This window comes from Pteropus medius, unplaced genomic scaffold (genome assembly GCF_902729225.1).
Source record: "Pteropus medius unplaced genomic scaffold, Ma_sr-lr_union100, whole genome shotgun sequence".
Taxonomy (NCBI): Eukaryota; Metazoa; Chordata; class Mammalia; order Chiroptera; family Pteropodidae; genus Pteropus; species Pteropus medius.
The window spans coordinates 25,501,581-25,523,332 of record NW_024347791.1 but is presented as its reverse complement, the minus strand read 5'-3'; the positions used below and the strand labels follow the sequence as shown (position 1 = coordinate 25,523,332).

Sequence of the window (21,752 nt, the reverse complement as noted above, 5' to 3'; positions counted from 1 at the left end):
TTGAGGAGCTATTATTTACCCTGTGATTTGTTACTGATCTGCGATTTAAAAAACATCCTAAATGAACCACAAAAAGAAGTAGTCTTTGTAATTACTAGAAAATAGTAGCCATCCAGGTGATTAGTAATCATTGCTAACTAGATTAGAGATGGCAATAGGGTGGTAATTCTCAAAACTGAAGGAGTACTCTGGGTACTTCTAGGGGTAGCAGAAGCCAAAAGAAACTAAGTAGATTCTTATGAGTAGGGGAAAAACATGGGTTTGAAGCCTTAAAATCCTGTATCAAATCCCAGTTGTGCCAACTTAGCTCTGTGTGACAATAAACAATCATTAAACTTCACTGAGTCTCTGAGTTTCTTCATATATAAAAGGATACAACACTTTCATTGTGAAGATATTATAAAAATCATATAAGCTATCTAAAGAATCTTGTGTGGTTTCTAGTACCATAGTAGGTGCTCAACAAAAGTTATTTCCAGTGTTCCCTTTTTCCAGACCCTTTGCCTTCCATATTTCCTATCTATGTTACTTGTTAATTGAGTTTATTCCATTTAAATTAACCCACCAACTATCAGAGGAGCTGTTTGAAATCTGTCCTTGTTGACACAGCCTGACTGAGATTGCGATAGACTGGTTTCTGATAACTATCACACTACTCTAGTCCTCAAACCACCTGTGATCTGGAAATCAGTTGAAAATGAGTTGGAACCTTCTTCAGAATTCCCAAACGATGTTTCCTAGAACTCTGGTGTCTCACAAAATATACTTGGTGTGCCACACATATAAAAAAGCCTATAGTCAAAAAAGTTATAGAAAAGCAGTGTCCTGTGGTCTTCTTTTCCAGATGCCCCGTGAAAAGCAGCATACTGAACCTTCAGAGAAGTTCTGCTGTAGCCATGGGCCTTTAACCAAGAATATTCTAGTTTCATTAGACGAGGTGCCCATTAATAGCTTTACTGGTCCAACTCCAAGGAATAGAGCTTGAGAAGTACTACTGAATGGTATTATTGATGACTAGTCAAAAGCCAGACTGGTCCCTCCTTGCCAATGGAAGAGAGCTCATCCCCAGCCAACTCAAGGGAGGAAGCCTAAAACTTTTAAAGTCATCTCTGAGATAAAATGTTAACCTGTAGATTTAAAGTTGAAAGTGTCATTAGGATTATGGCTATTTGTTTTGCTGTTGATTTTTTTAATAAGTTTTTATAAGTTTAATGTATTATATGTAAACATAGTATCTAGTATCTTACTTTGCAAGACTATATAGAAAAAATTAAATAACTGAATTCATTGTTTTCTCATTTTGTAATTTAAAGAATAGCAAATAAAGGAGATAATGTAAAAGAGAGGAGATAGGATCTAAAAAGGAATGCAGTGTTTACACAAATCCTAGCAAATATGGTAATATGTGTTAGAGTTTCCAGATAAAGTACAGGACATCAAGTAAAATTTTAATTTCAGATAAACCAGAAATATTTTTTGTCAGCATAGCATTCTAGACATACTAAAAAGTTATTCATTATTTATCTGAAATTCACATTTAACTGGGCATTCTATATTTTTTTTTAATTGCTTAATCTGGCAACCTAAATATGCTAAATATCTAAATTGCATCAAAAACGGCATACATAGAATACAAGCAATAAAAATAGATAACTTTTTAGTTTTTACGTATTGACATGCCAAAATTAAAAATAAAGGCAACTTCAGTTTCTTACAAACAGATGATAAAAATTAGAATCTGACTGGGAATTCAGGATTGCTGCTTTGACAACTACTTAGAACAGCAATAATTAAGGGGAAAAATAGAAAACTAATAAACAAATCTTAATTACATTTCACAAAAACTGCTTTGGGAAATGGAGATCGATAGTGTCATAAACAGCTATAAAGGCTATTTTAAACTGCAATTTTTTAAAAAATCATACACCTATAAACAGCTTTTATTTTTTAAGTAAATATATAATTCCTACTGCATAAAACTAAAGATAAGGCAAGAGAGAAATTAATACGCAAAAAGAAAACATGAAGTTTTTTATATTTAAGTCAACATATGAGAATTGTACTATCAGAATTGTTTCTAAAAGTACAAAAGGAAGCTAAATGTATATCTGTTATGAATTAATTTGTTACGAACTTAATAGATTTTTCCCTTATATTTAAATTAGCAAGATATGAAGTAAGCAGAAATTCTTTTGAAAAGTAAACTATGTTAATTGCATTGATTGGTATTTTATTTCAGTATTTATATTCCTCAGCTTTATATTAACAGAATCTCTTAAGTAGCTAATTAATGGGGGGAGGGAAAAACAAAAACAAGTGACGATTTTCTTTGTTCTTGTTTAAAAAGATCATTTAAAAATAATCAAAATTAAATTGTTTCCAAGTAGCCCTTAAGCAAATGTAAACTACCCACATCCTCACTCTCATCCCAAATATTTTCTCTTCAGTTACACAGTTTAACCTAACCTAATGATCTGTATGTATAATAAGTATTATTTTAATAACACCAAAAATTAAGTTTTGTTTTTTGAATTTCTTCATAAATTAATAATAGATTAAATAATTGTGTGTGATTTCATCTATTTCAGTAGTTCTACTGAGGTTAATTAAAATACTGATTTTATACTCTGATAATGATATTTTTACTAAATTTTTCAATAAATATAAAATTAGCAGTCTCAGGCAAAGGTTAGTGACACGTTTAACCTTTCTAACCAAAATATACCAAATATAAATTATTAGACTTTTCATTCATTGAAACATCCTTGTTTTCTTGGTTTGTTTTTCATAGTTGATTTTTTAATGAAAAGTCAAATTTACCCCTAGAACATTTTCATTGGCTTCAAACATTAGGAATATGTGTATGAAACTAACATATAGTGGCTCCTCAATAAAAATTGCTTTGGGACAATAATCAGAAACAGGTATACTATTTCTGGAAAAAGTATTGCATTATAGAAAAAAAATTTCCTGTCACAACTATCTCTAAAAATACTTTTTGTAACATATAACATTATAGACAGGAAGGAGATGCTGAGTTGTCTCTCTAATTGCCCAAACATGAAGAATTAAAGAAACTCAGAGTTGCCCTCACTAGATCTTGTTTATCTTTTTTTTTTTTAATTTATTATTTTTGGAAGGTGACATTGGTTAACAAAATCCAGTGTTTCAGGTTTCAGGTGTACAATTTAACAGTAAGGCATATATATATATACATATCTATCTATCTATCTATCTATCTATCTATCTATCTATATATATATATATATATATATTTTTGCATTGTGAGTTCTCCTCCCATAGTTAGATTTCTTTCTGTCACCTTATATTTGACCCCTTTTACCCCATTTACTTCCCTACTACCCTCTCTCCTCCTACCCTCCGGTAACCACAATAAATCAATGAGCCATTTGCTGTTCCCTACGACACTAAACTATCACCTTCCCCTGAGCCATTTGCTGTTCCCTACGACACTAAACTATCACCTTCCCCCAGATTCTGTGCTTTTTTACATTCCTGTTGACCCCAAAGTGTTACCTACAACACTGGGTCTTGTTTAGGCAACCCATGATTTTGTAGTTCAGAGCAAAGAATTTTATGACTCCTCACATTCCATGGATTTGAAAGGATTTAGGAGAAAGCATCTGTGCTCATATCCCAGGGCCAGAGATCTTAGCTTTCTACAAGTTCACTGTATATCTTATCTGAACCCATCTAGCAGTAAGTTACTGTGTCTTTCCTACTGAGTTATCAACCCTTTGAAAGCAGGGCCTATAATTTGTTCTTAGTTTCCATAGTTCCAGGATACCAGGCTTCATACTTGTAGGGGCTCGTTAAACATTTAGAGATTAATACAAAGAAATCAAATGAATCTTTCCTCTGTTTAGCACCAGGACCTTTCTCTAGTCCAGGCCAGATTTTCTGGGTTTTTCTTTCTCTCCTTGCAACAGGACTCAGAAACTCAAACCAGTTTTCTTTCTCCACAGCACCCACACAAGCAGCTTGAGGTTCTTTTCCTCTAAAACTGATTACGTAGTAGAACACAATTATATAGTTCTCTACTTATTTACTTCTCTTATTTAAAGATTTAGATATACTCTTCTCAAAGAAGTAAGACAGAGAGAGGGTGGCCAAAAAATCTGGCACTATAAGAAGCAAGTTTTTGAGAGTTTTCCTCTGGGACTGCCATGATACAGTCTTACAAATACCAAGTGACCTACAAAGGAAGACTTAACCATACTTCAAAGAGATTGGGGCAACATATGTATAAATTGCCAAAAAATATGGCCGTAAGGTTCTCGTCTGATCTGGTTTTCTTCAAACCTTTGTAGAATGCCAACATATTCAACTTCTTTCGAGAATCTTCTAATGGCAAGTATTAAAATGCTATAGAATTGTCCTCAAATGTTAGAGTGTAAAAATGCAATTTAGCCCTTACCATGACTCTGAATCCTCTCATCTTTAACTGAGGATACATTAGGCCAAAATAACACTTCTAAGGCTATGATGTCGTTTATTTACTCTGGCCATAAATATACCAATAAAAAGTATCAACATGAAGTAATCAATAATTTAATTCTTCAATACTACTTAATGTTTAGTTTTGGTGACATAGTTTGGGGTAATCACCCTTCTGTAAAATTGTTTTTGCTATCTACCCCTCTCCCCTTGCCTTAGCTCCTGACTCCATTCTGCTGGCAACATCTAACAACACCTTACTCTAAAACCAATTCAAACTTTCTCCTCAGAATATCAATAGGACAGGGAGATACTAAGTCAATTAACTGCTGAATAAAGCAGGCAATTGAATGGAAAGGTATATAACACTGGGGCCAGGACTTCTTGTTGGTTGACATGCAAGCAGGGAAAGTTAATAAAGAAAATGGCAAAGACAAATGCAGATGAAAGAGATCACTCAAATCTGGAAAGAAAGTAAGACAATTCCCTTTTCAGTCCCCTGAGTGGCCCAGCTATACTTTATTTCCTGACCTTGTATGATATTAAGTCACTTGTTCTATGACTTCCTTTTCTTACGTTGACTTAGTTGGATTTCTTTTTTCTTTTTATTAAGTCATGCCCTTCATAAACCTTAACTAATTAAATTAATAGCATATTAATTCAATTAATGACATGAATTTGAAGAAACTCTGAATTAGTGATACACATTTCTATGCAAAATTTGCTACATTATGTGGTCTTTAAAAAAATGTTCCAAAACAATTTTAGTGGACATTTCCTATAATTTTGCATTATTCATTTACTTTTTCATATATATCACAAAAGTAAACTTTAGTCCAAAGGAGGTGACTAATGTCAAATTATGAAATAGAAGAAAAGAAATCGTAAGATTGATCTGGACCATACAAAACCAAGGTAAAATATTGGAAAGGATCCCGTTTCATTCTGGACCTTCCATACAGACAAAAAGCATATTGATCATATGTTGCCTTCTAAAAAGTAAAATCAATAGGCATATGCCAAGGATGCTAGATATTAATTACATCTTTAAGAGAATAACTGGCAGCATACCCTATGAGTAATAAGTTTTGCAAGGTCATGTATTTTGAGGATACTCTGTAAGCACAGAATTAACACAAATGTCAAGTATTAAATCCACAAACTACTCACTTTATAAGGCTTGTGCAATACAAATTTAGCCAAAAGACATCAAGGCAAGGAATACCCATGTGCTAATGAATTGTTCTGCGAGTCAAGGCCAAAATTGTTGACTAAGGCTGTCCCTACCTAGGTTAGAATCTCATCAGCTGGAACTAACATGCTGCTCTGTCCTTAACTACCCTGTATCTCACATGACCTTTCGAATTCTTTACTAAAGTGTCCTATAGAGACTTCATATAATGTCCTCTTCTTCTTGGAGTAGGACAACAAGAAAGGTATCAGAACTGTTGCATAATTAACTTCTAAATCATTCTTTCTCCCATTTCTGTGAGCTTTTTCCACCCAAAGGAAAATACTGATTGCTAAATGTGATATTTTGTTTCTATTGCATGTTAAACTTCAGCTTTGATAGAATAATAAAGGTCTGTCACATGGATGCCTTTTGCATTATAATTTCTTTTCGTTTTATGACAATTGACATTTGAGAGAAAATGATAAATAATTTAAATATTAAGTTGATGAGTCAACCCAAATGACAAAAAAAAATACCCAACTTCATCAGCGATCTAAGGTTCAAAATAGGTATTTGTCGATTAATTAGATTGTTTACATGCTTTTTTAAACTCATAAGATAAAAGATAACTCTGTTTTGACAGGGCTTAGAAAATCCTTTAAATACATTAACTCATATACTTTTAATTATTCTGTTTGCTGAACCTACAAATGGAGTTTGCTTCCAGAATTATTTATATAATCCATTGATTTTGAAAACTCCTATTACAGTACAGATCATTAAACCATTAAGCTAAATCTATCCCGGTAGTAATAAAATTTAAACATAAATGGGTTATATGATATACATTGAACATTTTTATTTATAGAACTTATGTTTATGGTTTTTAAAGCCTTTTTGAGCAAAAGATCAATACTTCTAGTGAGCTGGAACAAGTGACTAAGAAATAAATAGAAATTTTAGATATATTTCATTTCCTGAGTAGTATAGACATTCTACCATAACAGAATATCATTGTCAAATGATACAGTAAATTTTGTTTTAGAAAGGCTGTTACACTTTAGGTATGTAGAAATATGGATATATGCAAAATAAACAGTGACAGGAGTGGACAGAGTCTGGAAGACAAGTCTGAGTAGGCTTCCCTATCAACACCAAGCCCTTCAGACAATGTGGAGACACCAGAGCTGAGAGAAAAGGTCACATTCCTCTATTACCAAACTACATCTTTTTCTCTGCTACCAGCTCTTTTTATACTTCATTTAGCACTACTTTAGAAGGCAAGAAATCAGTCTGCATTTTAAAATCTTGCCTCATACACTCTGACTTCTTCTCCTATTGCTGCACTGGATTAGTTCTCTGCTCCCATAGAACCCCTTACGCTTTACTCTTAAATAACATTTATCATAGCACATGAAATTGTGTTTGTTTTCTTATTCTCAAACTCTTAACTGAAAGTTTCTCAAGGAAAAGAATTAAATTGTTTTAAATCAAAATCGTGTTACCAGAATAAACCCTGGCATCTAGGGAGCATGCAATAACAAGTTTGTCAAAGTATTTATTGAAAGCTTACATACTAGGTATTATTCCTGGCACTGAATTTACAGTTGGTATCATAATCATTTGACTTTAGCTACTTTTCTGCTAACACCCTCAACTCCCTCACCACCTTGTGCTTATCCCACAACAAGACACTCAATCCAATAATGTTCATTTTCCATTCTTATACCAGGGCTACTGAGCTTTTCTAATAAAGATGGATGTCCATACAGCTTTGAATATACAGAATTCTCTTTCTGCTGTTGATTAGTTCCCTTCCTACTCTTTGCAGCAACTGTACCAAATGTTCATGTTAGCGCTTGTGGTCCCTCCTTCCTCCCCTCAACAGATGACACAATCTCCTATTAGAAGAGAAAACAAGAGTCTGCGACACATGAAAACTCCAAGTTCCTGCCATTTTCCATTCACCAATACTTAAATGCTCACTTATTTACTAGCTACAAACCTATTTCTTTTACTCATCTCCTTTTTCCTAGTCTCAAGATCATACAAAGTACTTAAGAAAGTGTTTGACACAAACTAATATGCTCCATAAGTTTGTTTGATTGATAAGTTTTAATTTTATTCCTTTTTAAAAATAAGTAACAAATGCATAATGAGTAAAAAATTGTTCTTTCCAAACTTAGTTTCCCTAGTCACACGTTTCAATTCTTTGGAGACAACAACAGTTACCAGTTTCTTGTGCATCCTTCCAGAGATATTCTATGTACAAATAAGAAAGAGTATTCATAACTATTCTTTATTCTCTTATATGAATAATAACATACTATACATACTTTCTGCTCTCTGATTTTTTACTTTAATATATGTTTTGAAAATATTTTCATATCAGAATATAAAGAGCTCCCTTATTCATTGTAGGTGTACACAATCATTTATTTATCTATATCTACCACTGTACATATTCATTTTCACACATGGAAATATATGTATAGGATAAATTATTAGAAATACAATGATCATACCACAGATTATTACCATATCATCTCCATGAGGTTGTACCACTGTATGTCAGCAATGTGTAAGAATACATGGTTTCTTCACTCTCGGTTAACACAGAGTGGTTTTCATCCATTCATTCACTCATCAAATATTTCTAGAGTGACTATTATGAGCTAAGTTTTGTCCTAGACCCAGGGATTAAAGTCAGTATCTGCTCATATATAGATTATATTTTAATGAGGAAAAATATAATAAACAAATCAAAAAATGGCAGCTAAATTTGTAATTTAACTTTTTACTTTACCTGAGAGCTTTAGCATCCTTGCTGTATAAATATACCAAATTATTTTTGTGTTTAAAAATAAATAAATCAAAGAGCTCAAGTTAGAATGTCCATCTATTTTTTGCCTTTTTAAAAATTTCTAAATTTTAAGTTTTTCATTACTAAACAAACCTCTCAAATACTTCACATTGACTTCCTCAATTTCTCTATCTGCCATTCATTCTTCGATGCATTGTCTCCACCAATCCCTGGTGATTTTATTGATGCATAGGGTTTTAACTAATAATGGATGAATTATAAATTATATTTCCAATCCAAATCTGGCTTCTATACAATTCCATGTGGGCTGTCTCATATGTTAATTTTACTGTGCTTGAAACTATTACTTTCACAATGACCCTATCTTTTATTATCCCCCTACCTCAAACTTCCTCTTGCTATATTCCCTGTCGTGTATATAACATGATCATGCAACTGGTTTCCCATCCAGGAACATAGGATGGAGTCACGCTAGGCTCCTTCTTTTCATTCAAGCTTCACCTCCTATAAAATCAAATTAACTGTCGAATCCTGTCATACACTAAAAAGGAGTTTAAAGCTCTTTTCTCTCCTTATCTCCTTGTTTCATTCCTTGGCTAGAGACTCACTGTCTCTCACCTAGATTACATAATAATCTCCTACTATGGCTTCTAAACTTTACCTATTTTGATTCATATTCTCCAATGGCTCTCTATGGCCTCCAGGATTATGGTATATAAAATTGCTTACTTCCTGTTAAACTATTCATCCTCAACTGAATGGTCAAATTATTCTGTTACCATACTTTTTGTGATACTGTACATTTGCATATTCTGTTTTTTCTCCTCAAAAGCCCTCTCTGCAGCCTACTCCCACCAACACCTCTCAACCCAGTTTACTCATTTTTCAAATCTTAGTTTAAGTTTAAACTCCTGTGTAAGGTCTTTTCTGGTCTTCTCAGGCAGAACTGGTGCTACCTCTTGTGAATAATCATGGCTTTTTATATGTTAATTATATTAGTCAATGTATAGTTCTTTTACATTGACTAATGCACATAGTTTATTTCAGATTACTAACGCTGGCTTCATTCTCTGGCTTTATGTGGTGACAAAGGCATTTCAGGAGTCCAAGTTTACATAATCACAGCTATATGTCCAGTGGAACAATTAATATTAAAATTTCCCTTCCTGGAAACTCCCACAAAATTACTAGGATTCATTTGTCTTTGGTTACATGTTTACTACCAAACTAATCATTGTTAGTTACAATCATTACTGGGGAGTTACAATTTTTATTTTCAGTCAGGTTCCCAACAGGAAATAGACGGCACACTCAAATTAGGATAATTCAAACAGAATTTATTTTTTAAGGGACTAATTACAAAGATGTTGTGTAAGTAGAAAAACTATAAACAACATTGCTAGGCACCCTACCTGTGCACCATGGCCAGGGATGAACCTAGATTTCAGACTCCCACAAGACCTGGACCCAGAGACAGGTCTCAATGACAACATGACACCTGGAATGTCAAAAAGCCATAGAGCAGCAGGCAATAATAATTGCTCCTGCCCATGTGCAACCTTGGCTCTCTGCTCAGCTGTCAGCCAGGAAAACCAGCTGCAGTGTAGAAACCACATCCACGTCTTATTACCCACCAATGGTCAACATCTTTGTGGAACTTGTCTCATGAAGTGGAGACAATTTCTTAAAAGCAGTAATACCCGTAGCTCATCATTTTGAATCCTCCTTCAAATTCTGATGAGCTAACAGCAATTGTATTCAAATTGTGCCTACATATTTTTTGCATTTAATATATCTATTATCAAGTGTAAATAAAATAAGAGAACACTTTTCAATAGTTGTCTTATCGATTTGAATTAATGAGCTTATTTCAGAATGTATATTATTAGATAAACTGTTTAGTAGAGTTTTTAATATTTTATTTGCTAACTCATATAAAAGCATTTCAATATTTGTAATATTGAATATCCAACAAGTATCACTGTTAACATCTCTACTATTATAAGAAAAAAAAGGTTTGGATGCCTGGATTTTTTTTTTTAATAAATGACTACTATAATGTATTATCTCAACATAGTGTGATAATCTGTGTAACCTAATAGTAAACTCAGAGAAAATGTTTTAGGACACATTCATTTTTATACCCAGAGTGCCAACTACAATTTTGAAACTAAATAAATATTTGCTGAGTAGTTGTAGGTCTCTTTGCCCCAACTACTGATAAACTATATACTCTTTGATGGCACGGACTGCATCTTTTATGTATATATATCACATACAGAACCTAACACATATGATATTGCTTAATAAATATTAATTTACTAATGCTCAAAACTTAGGCTCAAATTTGTATTCCCTAAGTTTTGTCATATTTTGTCATTTTGTTCAGGTGACATTTAGATATCTTCTATGCTAAGTTTTAACTAGGTAAATTATAAATCATTATCATTTAACCATGTCATTTCTGAAATATCAACACACTATACTTTTTTATAATAGTCTCTAAAATATATGACTTTACTAGCATCATGTACAAGTACATTTATTAAAATGCTTTTAATCTAGAAATAATAATAGCCACAATTATAATAGCATTTAAAGTAAAAGAAGGACAGAAGTGGTTGAAGTTACTGAAAGAGAACTGTTTTTTATATTTTAAAAAGCTAGCTCAAAAATCTTGGAGAAGAGAAAAACTAATTAGTAGCAATTTCAATCTTCTCAGATGGAAAAAAATGTTAAGTCGATGTACATGAAGAGTTCTTCTTTCTTGTCATTCAAATATAGACAAATTTCTCATAATTATCATGGGGCTGAATCTCAGGATGTTGCTATCTTAACCATACTCTGTGTTTTAATTTGTATCTTGGCATTCTAGGATATTTTACTGAGTAAAACTGAGATGAACAAGATATTACATTCTACACCATTAAGTAAAGCCAACCAAATAAAATAAATATAGAAAGATAACCATCTCATTTAAAATTGTGGCCACTTAATACTTTATATTTATGGTAAACCAGTGTATTTTTGAGCTAAACATCTTAGTCAAGCATTGCTTGTCTTATCCAAGTTTAAAAGTTAAAATTTTCTTCATATTTTAGTTAAAAGCCTTGGTTCACTAGCTGACTGGAAGACCAGATTACATTTAAGCAGAGCTCCAAATCATGGCTTCATAACATGTGCCTTGTGTTCAGTGCTGAATATTCTATAATATCCTTAAATGAAGATGACAAATCAACTACCTAATTTCATCTGAGAGCAATCAAGCACTTATGCTATGTTACTAGATTTCTGCTTTGTACACCAGCTCCATCGACCTAATGATATTAAATAAATTAATCAATATTAATCATTTGTTTTATTTAGATACTCAGGCAGCTGATACTTACTAAACCTACTAGATGTAAATATGTATTTTATAAAAGGGATCAAAAGAGAGTAAATGGGTTAAAGATGAAAGAAAAGGAAGAGAAATGCTTCCAATTTAACATATTTTAAAAGGTAGAATATAACTGAAGAGCATACATCATGACTAAGTGAAATAGCTTTCATTCCATTAGTTATATTTGCATAAAATATAAGAAATAGTCAACTGTCTTTTAGTCCTGATTTTAAAAAAAAGGAAAAGAGAGAGGAATTAAAAAAAAAGAGATTATTATTCTTGAAATTGCTTCAACCTTGCCAGCTTAGCTTGGTTAATAATTACACATAAAAAAGATTAAAGTTGTTAAATTAAATATCACCACTAAAATTAGATTTTTTTTACTTCACAACAACAGCTTTCATTAAATTTTAACACATCCTAACCATGTGACTTTTTTCCAAATAATTTACCAGGATATTTTTATTCACGTTTAGATAAACTTAGCTATTGTCTCCTCAAATTTGTAGATAAACTTTGTCCAATCTAATATTTTATTATAAAGTGAGAATAAAAAATTAAATATCTAGATTAAGGTATTTTTCAGATTATTAATAACTAACTTTAGAAAGAAATTTTAAAAAAGATTTTTCCATATCTAAGATAAAGTTAAAACTCACCTTTTCAGTAATTTTTCAGGAAAGATACAGAATTTCTAGATTCTTTATCTAGTTCCTGGTGATCACCACTTACATAAAATATTATACCCAATGTCACTATGGAGTGAACTATTTGTCTTACTAAATACTCGAGGAGAGGAAATGTTAAGGAAAGAAGAAGGAAAGACCATGAACACGTTCTTTCAAAATTTCCATCTCAACTCAAATATTGAAAGAATACATCTTTCCTCATTCATGGTGATTAATGTTGTTTCCTCCCACTGTAGCCTTCTTATAGTGGAATTAGAAAACTTGATATTAGACAATGATGGTACCGTAGGTACTTTAAAATTAAGACTGAAGTAAAAATAAAAATAATACCTTTTACCTGATTAGGCCCATTTCATGATTTCTTTAATGTTTGCAACAACCCTAACAGTAAAGTTTTCTAGTTCCATAATACAGATAACGAATATAAATATTGAGTTTACATTTGTCTGGCACCTAAGAGATTTATATTTAATCTTCAACAACACTTTCTAAGGTTTGATTCTTATTATTTTTTCTTTACAGATATTTATTCTTTACAGATAATGAAGCTTAGTCTTTGAGAGTTGAAATGACTTTCCTGAGTTCACAATAGTGAGGAAGACAGGCTTTCACTGAAGTTCTGTTTAACTCTAGTACATGTGGGTTTCATTCATAATGCTTGATAGAACTCTTAATAAACAAGTCTCAGTCTCAGGAATAAGCATCAGTTCTTAGTACCTTCCCAACCTCTCTTCCTCCATAAACTCTCATCCCTCTTAAGTTCATACACACACTCTCAGTTTCCTCCCTCTTCAGGTTTCAGCCACAGTCAAACAAGGGAAATAGTATAGCATACTAAGTTTGTGTATTTGCTTCCTTTTCCATAGCATTTATAGCTAATTCCACAGTATTCATTGAATGTGATGCAGTTTTCCTTAAGATTTTTATCGTTGCAATTTAATTATTTTCCCAGTTGTAGTAGTTACTACTCAAATGTCTCTTGAAAACAATAACAGAATAATTCAAGCAAAGAATGTATGAATATGCAAATTTCATTTAAAACACTCTCTTTCCAAATATTTTTAAGATTTGGTCAAAGATTTGGTCAAAGCTAGTAAACACTTTAATGGTTAAAGCTGCTTTCATTAATGATTCTAATAAAAATTCCGCTTAATATTTTTAAGATATAGTTAAAGCTGCTTTGGTTATTAATTTCCAATAACCAATTAGCAATATATGGCCTTATATGAGTCTAGGACTTGACAGAGTAACAGAGTAAGGAAAACTATTGCTAGAATAAAGGGATTTAATGAAAATGTTAGAGTTTATATTAATGTTGGCAAAGCTGGGGGGAAAGGCCAAGAAAGCCAACATTTAATTAAATCCAGTTGCTGCCTAAAGTTAAAGACACAGACGCTGAAGCGCCTCAGCCTAAAGCCCCAAAGTAGGAAGCTCTCAAAGGCTTTCTTGGAAACTATTGTATTTTTCAAATATTTGAGAAATTTTCCAAAGACTGTTTTGCAAGAGCACACAGAAGCTCCTGTCAATGTCTGCTCACAAGTCTGGCACATTCAAAGAGTCATCAGCTCTCTTCCTCTCTGCTTCCCAAATTGTGGGAACTTCGTCTCATCAAACTGTAAAGTCAGACTCTTTAGAGAAAAGGATTCTGGAAGATGTAGTTCCCTGCATCCCCTTTACACTGCAGGGACTGGGAGGGAGCTCAGAGTGATGTCGAAGTGACAACAAACAATCCAGCACAGTCCATCCTTGTTGACTCAGCATCGGTACTCATGACATTGGCTTTGGGACCAGGTGGCATGGAGAAACTGAAAAAACAGTGAGGAAATGATTTGAGAACAAACTTTTAGTGGTGCCTGGAAAAGAGGTGATGAAAACACCTTGGAGACTAGAAAGAAAGCAATCTATGTTTTGTAGTAGCAAAACAATTTGTAAGTAATTTAAAAGATAAAATATGTTTGATGAACTTATGGATCTAAGAGGATATGCAGGCAGTATGTTTAAAGTTCTAATTGATAGTTTTTATCAGCTGTATGTAATAAAGGGAGAAATTAAAGTTTGCAAGGAGAATTTAAAAGACATATAAGAACTAGGGCTTTCTAGATAGAAGAACAAAGCTATTTCTCCTCACTGATCTGTCAAGATAGCAAAAGATTCTCAATATAAACATGGCCGTAGGGTAAAGAACAGATCAAGAGTATGGCTGTAAAATTCTTTATTAAGACTTCAAAAAGGTTTAAGAGACTGCCTAGTGGAGCCTCTCAGCTAGACAAAAGGGCTTCTAAGAATTTTAAAGGTGTCATCCCACAGGCCTAATATTCTGTGTAAAATAGAGAGAAGTCTGTCCTGAAAAATTATGAATGTGGCATTTTGGGTCATGTTGTAACTTCCAATCAGAATCATAAGGAAACACAAAGTTTTTAAGAGAATTATACTAACTTGGGTCAAAGGGGAAAGAAACAATTCAATATGAAAAGATTGTCTATAAGCAGAAAGCAGACTGAGAAGTCTACATAGCTGTAAATCCAGACTATTTCTCATAGAAAAGACAGGACCTTTCTGAGAGCAGAGTCAAGAGAGTACAGTGGAATAGGCAACCAAATTAGGGAACAGAAGTGGGCTTCTGAAGGTGTATTTCTACCTTTCAGAATAGAGCACTCTGACATTTGTCTGGGTGGATTTCAAATCAGTGGCCACTATGTGCCTCTCTTTTCTTCATCTTTTTGAAAAGGGAGGTCTATTGCAAGTATTCTGTCCCTGACTCATCATTATGTATTGGGGATTGCAGAGCAGATAACTTTTTAGTTCATAGGTCTCTGAATCAAGAGACAATGCAGCCTCAAGGAGCTTCATCTGCTTCTTGACCACATGCAAAACACAGGATTATGAACCGTGAGACTGGTGCCATAATTGGCTGAGTTTTGGGTGACCAGGAGAGAGAGTGAATGTATTCTACGTATGAGATAAATTGAAATTATTAGATCCAGTGCACAAACTAAGGGAATGATAATCCATTGGGTAAGAATGAGACTAGGTCTGAAGTCTGAGAATCACAGGCACATCACCTAAATTGGATCTGGGCAGAGTTCAAGCAAGATGAGACAGGAAGGGTTGGGCTTCCAAAACCAGAAAGGCAGGTGAGTTGACAAATCTGAGCAGAGTATATAAAGAACCAGAATTCAAGAGACGTAGAGATTCAATCTAGCAAGCAGTGATGAAGAAATAGAGAATGAAAATTTATACACATGCATGGAAAATGCAAGCAACATTCCATTGACTTCAGAAATGCTATAAAGCCTTTGTGAAAACCCACATTGCTCCCTGTAAGCAAGTCTTCACTGGTTTGAAGGAGTTAGAGCAATTCTTAACATTTTCATACCCTAGCCCTGGAATCACTCCTTAACTTTGAAATGCTGCAATCTCTCCTTTTTTAATCCTTGCATGTTACCTGAACCTACATTAAAACTGCTCCTTAACCTCATCAAGACCTCGAATTACTCAGCCCTGGCCTATTTCCTCATTAAATTACTTTCTCTTGTCTGCTCTTTTCTAAAACTGACATTGATCCAGTATCACCATCAACATTTTCCCTTGGCCTTTGACCCCAGACTGCATCCAATTCTCTATCCTATCCTGAATCAATTCGATTATCTCTGTAGAACATAATTTCTAATTTTAGAGTACTGATGGCGGATAACAAAATCCTAGACCAAATTTATTCCAATGGCCTTCTAAAGATGCTGATTTTAGCTACATCCTCGAGTATTCCTAAAGGTTCTGCTTTTGGCTACATCCTCGAGTGCTCTGTAATCTTTTTCCTTATGCCTTCTTCTTAGAGCAGTGGTACCACTCCCTTCAAGCTATATCACCCTAACTGCATATCTCACTCTGCAAAAACACAGATCTTATCTTTTCACTTCCCTTCTTAAACATTTTGAATACTGCTGACTGCCTATAAAATAAAATCCAGTGTCTGGATCATAGCATGCCAGCCCCTCCATTGTCTTTTTAGTTAACTTTCATCCCTCACCTCCAACCTTGGTGCTAATGTGCCTTTGCAGTGTCCCTATTGAACTACTTACTTCACATGTCTGAATGCATCCTGCCTTTTATGACTCTGCTTTTGTTCATACTTTTCTCCCTACCTGGAAATGTTTTCACTGTTTCACCACGGTGTGATTAATTCTTCCTCACCAGTATTTCTAGGACACTTTATAGGTACCTCTATAATGCCTTTATTGCATTGTATGATTATATTATAAGTTTGTGTTTAGCTGTTTCATAAACAAGAATAATGTGCTATTTTGCTGCTTTGTTTTGTTCAAGGTAGGCTTGTTTGCTTATTTCTCTGTCTGTCTGTTTGTTTGTCTGTCTCTCTCTCTCTCTCTCTTTCTGTCTCTATCTCTGTCTCTCTCTCTCTTAGTATCTTTTACACCTAGAAGATTAGTGAGCACATAAATAGCTCTCAAATAGTTCTTAAAAAAATAAACGGGAGCAAAGATATATAATAAACCCAGAGAAAATCTCAGAATTATACAAGAAGTAAAATAAAATTTGAAAACACTATGAACAAATTCTTAGTATTACAATTTATACATTTAGACCTGGTCAATATCTTAAACATTTATACATTTAGACCTGGTCAATATTTCTCAGAAAGAAATAATCAGGTTAGTCTACTGGATATTTGCCTTCATTTGAACCCAATTGTTACTCTGTAACAAAATCTTTATTTTACAGAAAAAGTAGTTACTTTATAGACCTCAATACTTAAAGAGAGTTATTAAGTAAGTAAACAAATCTCACAGGACAGTAAAATGGTGATAAGGGAATGGTTTTGTTCCACTAATCAGTTGTTATGTTGTTATTGTAGAGAAATTCATTAAACCTCTATGCTTCAGTTTTCTTATCTATGAAGTGGGAGATAGTAACTGTACCTACCTCATAGATTAGCACCGACAATTAAATCAGTTAGTATATGTAAAGCACTTAGCATAGTCCCTGGGGAAGTAAATACCTAGAAAAATCAACATTATTATTTTAATTAGAGCCTCCAACTCGTAGGTTCTCACGAAGTCTTGATAGAATTGAATTTTACTTTCTTGCCTTTTTACAATGCTATTGTTAAAATTACGTATGTATGACACCCTCTCCCTTGCAGGTTATTTATAATATATTAAATTAAATTAAACTATACTCTTAGGAACTTATAGTTTAACCTGAATGGGAACAATATAATTGCACATCAGGATAAACACTTGAACACTAATCAACTTTAGATTTTTTTAAAAACCATGTATAACAGAAAGATAAAATGCATCATGTAGCTAGATCAATAAATTGGCAAGTATTCATGCTGAGTAAATCCTGGGATGTTTTTATCTCTTTGTTATTATCAAGAAGACTACATATGATTGATAGGACTACAGGCTCTACTAAAAGAGTAATCCTGACTATTACTCAGTGATGACGTTGAAAATACAGAATGCAATCTATGTTTTAAGATCAGGAGAAACATGTGTGACATAGCCTACATCCAGTAACCCAGAGCTGGTCCCTAGCACTATGAGGATTCACAGAGGTAGGAAGGAATATGAAAGAATCTGATTAGAGGTTATGTTTGCATCAATGATGGTAGATGATTTATTGAGATTCTAATTGTAAGTGGCAAGGAAATAAGACAAAAAGATAAACCCAATTGTGATTGGCTACATTTGTTTTCCTGTTTTCTTTGTTTTCTATAAACACAACTATCAGAAGATTCATTAGTTCTCTAAATTTAATAATGGGAAGATTTCTTGTAAACCACAATAGAATTTATATGATACATTTTGATTTTTTTCTTTAGTACCAAGTATCACTTTATTGAGCTTAATTTAAATGCTACAGTGTGATGTTTAGAGAAATCAGTTAAATTATCAAATAATTTACCTTCTAATTTTAAGCTGGCTCATTTTCCTACTGAATAACTTTATTATGGAAATACACTTAACTCTTTCCAAATAATTTTCTCTTGTTTAATATTCTATTCAAAATATAATTTGAGGACTATCTCTTTTATTAGGCAAATGAAAGTGGAAAGTTATTTTTGCTTATAACATGCAAAACGTCAGCATTTTTAAATCAATTCTCATAACACTAAATAAACACTATTGCAAGGAAATTAACCAATTAAGAAAACATTTAGCCTTTTTTATTGAATATATAATGCAAATTATATGATATAAGAATGGGGGTGGGAATTGGAAGGAAGGTAGAAATTAATTAATCTACCATGTTTCTGAAATGTCTAAATGGCTTTGGAGTAAGCATTGACCTCCCTCACACCACTCAATGATGTTTCCAGGGAAAATAAATAAAGACTGTGAGGCCCACTGATATTGAAAGTACATACCAAGGATTTTTATGACAGTCTTGATGGTGTTGATGAGCACACCATTATGTCTCAGGCCTGTGATCCAATATTGACTTAGGAAATATGTTCATAGGGCACAATTCTCATAACAGGCTGAAAAGCATGGAAATGATGTGGGGTCAGGGAGTGTTAATAGGCCTAGAGCAGGAGATCCAAAAGCTGCACTACAGACTGCAATAAAAAACAGGGAAACATCAGGAGAAAAGCTAGAGTAAGATCATTTATTTGAGAAACTCCAAGAAATAAGTTAGAAATGTGCAAAAGAGAGATGTGGAGAAAGTTGTGCTGCAGAAATGTCAATGGAGAGGAACGCATGGATGAGAAACTCATAGCAGTAAAAAGATTAGACAAACAGCTAAGGAACAACCATGGCAATGACCCCCACAAACCTGACATGAGACTTTACCTTCATTATTCTTCTTCTTTCTTCCTCCTCCTCCTCCTCCTCCTCCTTCCTTATTCTTCCTCTTTCCTTCTTAGACCTGAACTTTCTTATACATGTTTTGTTGTTTTGTATAGTTTTAATTGTTTGTATCAGATCAGGCAGTTTTCACTGGCTTATCTTTTATCTGGTTGTCTCGAGTTTATCCTTTACAGGTATTTTCGATATAAATAAAATAGTTATACAACTCCTTTTTAGTTACATATAGGAGAAGTACTCATTTTCTGGGTGGCAGATATTCAGATTTCTTCTGTCATTCAGTTTGCTTAGGAGCAAAACATTTGTACCTGTCTTCAATGAATATGAGAAAATAAAAATTAAATTTAATACTGGTAACCCAAACACAAGTAGAATATTAAATATGCTGTATTTCAACATTTTAAAATATATATACACACAGGTCATAAGAAACACTCGAAATAAAAATATCAGTTATTTTAAATTATTGTTCTATTAGTTCCAACAGATGAAACATAACTTTAAAGTTAAGATTATTTAAAGAATATAGAGGCACAATAATAGTTATAACTAGAATAAAATTTCAGGTTTCTATCATCTCTATCTCTTCCTAAAATTTAGGGAGCTGCTAAAAAATTGTTCAAGAAAGAGAAAAAGGTCGATGGGGGAAAAAAACTTATAAAAATAATTAATCTTATTTGATGATACTGATTGCTCTTATTTGACTTGTAATTAAGAAATAGCATGGACTGAAGCAAAAATTATAAGCCACGTTTGGAGGGTTTTCTTTCAAAAGTAAGGTTTCATGGTCATTACAATGGTGACTTGTAAAGAAGAGTAATTTCCATTTCAGAGTGCGTGCCATTATGAGCTCTCACTACTGGCAAGCTTATCTTGTTAAATGAGTTTTTGGTTATATATGTTATCGTAATGGGCAGCATTATCCAGTTATTTGGCTCCAACTAATTTTATTTCATTTTAAACCAAATTAGCTACTTATATCCACAAAGACTACTAAACATTCAGACATACTTCTAATTTCATAAAATAATTATGGAATGCTAGAGATATACTAAAAATATTTTGTTTTTGTTTATTTTCCTTTTTATAACCTTCATATCCTGACACAAAATACATTAAAAGGTCTTTTAGCCTCTACAAGCCCAATAGTAATATTTTCAACGTAACTTTGAATTAAGTACAATATTGTTTATGATCTTTAATGCTGCCTTTAAATATATTTTATTACATTATATAATGCACAAATATATATTAATGGCATGTGCTTTTAAACTTTATCTGCTACAGACAAAGAGAAAAACAAAATATATCTAGGATTAATATAGTTTTTTTAATGCAATTCTATAATGGTAGAAATTTTGTTGAAATACAGTTTACTCATAAAAATTGTTTTGTTTGAGCTGTATTTTAAGAAATGTTTTGAAAGTTATTGTTTGATACTTTTCTCATTGTTTTCTTAAATTAAATGAAAAAGAAAATCTGGAATCTGAACTCATTTTTTTCAATCCATGGAATATTCTGGGGAAACATACACATACATATTTTTTTAAATTATTCTGAAAGGAAGAGAAAAATTTTTGAAGCCTTCTCTGAACTGTTTCCTTCCTTTGTTTCAGGTATCCATTTTTTCCAGCTATATTAATCTTTTAAAGCAAAAAAAAAAAAAAATGGATTTCTTAAACTCATCTGATCAAAATTTGACTTCAGAAGAACTGTTAAACAGAATGCCATCCAAAATTCTTGTGTCCCTCACTCTCTCTGGGCTGGCGTTAATGACAACGACTATCAACTCCCTTGTGATCGCTGCAATTATTGTGACCCGGAAGCTGCACCATCCAGCCAACTACTTAATTTGCTCCCTTGCAGTCACAGATTTTCTTGTAGCTATCCTAGTGATGCCTTTCAGCATTGTGTATATTGTGAGAGAGAGCTGGATTATGGGGCAAGTAGTCTGTGACATTTGGCTAAGTGTTGACATTACATGCTGCACGTGCTCCATCTTGCATCTCTCTGCTATAGCTTTGGATCGGTATCGGGCAATCACAGATGCTGTAGAGTACGCAAGGAAAAGGACTCCCAAGCATGCTGGCATTATGATTACAGTAGTTTGGATTATATCTATTTTTATCTCTATGCCTCCTCTATTCTGGAGACACCAGGGAACTAGCCGAGATGATGAGTGTATCATCAAACACGACCACATTGTTTCCACCATTTACTCAACATTTGGAGCTTTCTACATCCCATTGACATTGATTTTGATCCTTTATTACAAAATATATAAAGCAGCAAAGACGTTATACCACAAGAGACAAGCAAGCAGGATTGCCAAAGAGGAGCTGAATGGTCAAGTCATTTTGGAGAGTGGTGAGAAATGCATTAGACTGGTCTC

At 33.1% G+C, this 21,752-nt stretch overlaps 1 protein-coding gene across 1 annotated transcript in view; it reads left to right on the top strand.

The window, feature by feature from the left end:
• Positions 1-21,752, top strand: part of LOC120615146 (5-hydroxytryptamine receptor 1F-like) — a 29,275-nt gene that overhangs the window by 5,870 nt on the left and 1,653 nt on the right. Inside the window, exon 2 of the mRNA XM_039878306.1 lies at positions 20,977-21,747. Coding sequence (XP_039734240.1) covers positions 21,028-21,747 — 720 coding nt within the window. The 5' untranslated portion in view covers positions 20,977-21,027. The remainder of the gene's footprint in view (positions 1-20,976; positions 21,748-21,752) is intronic.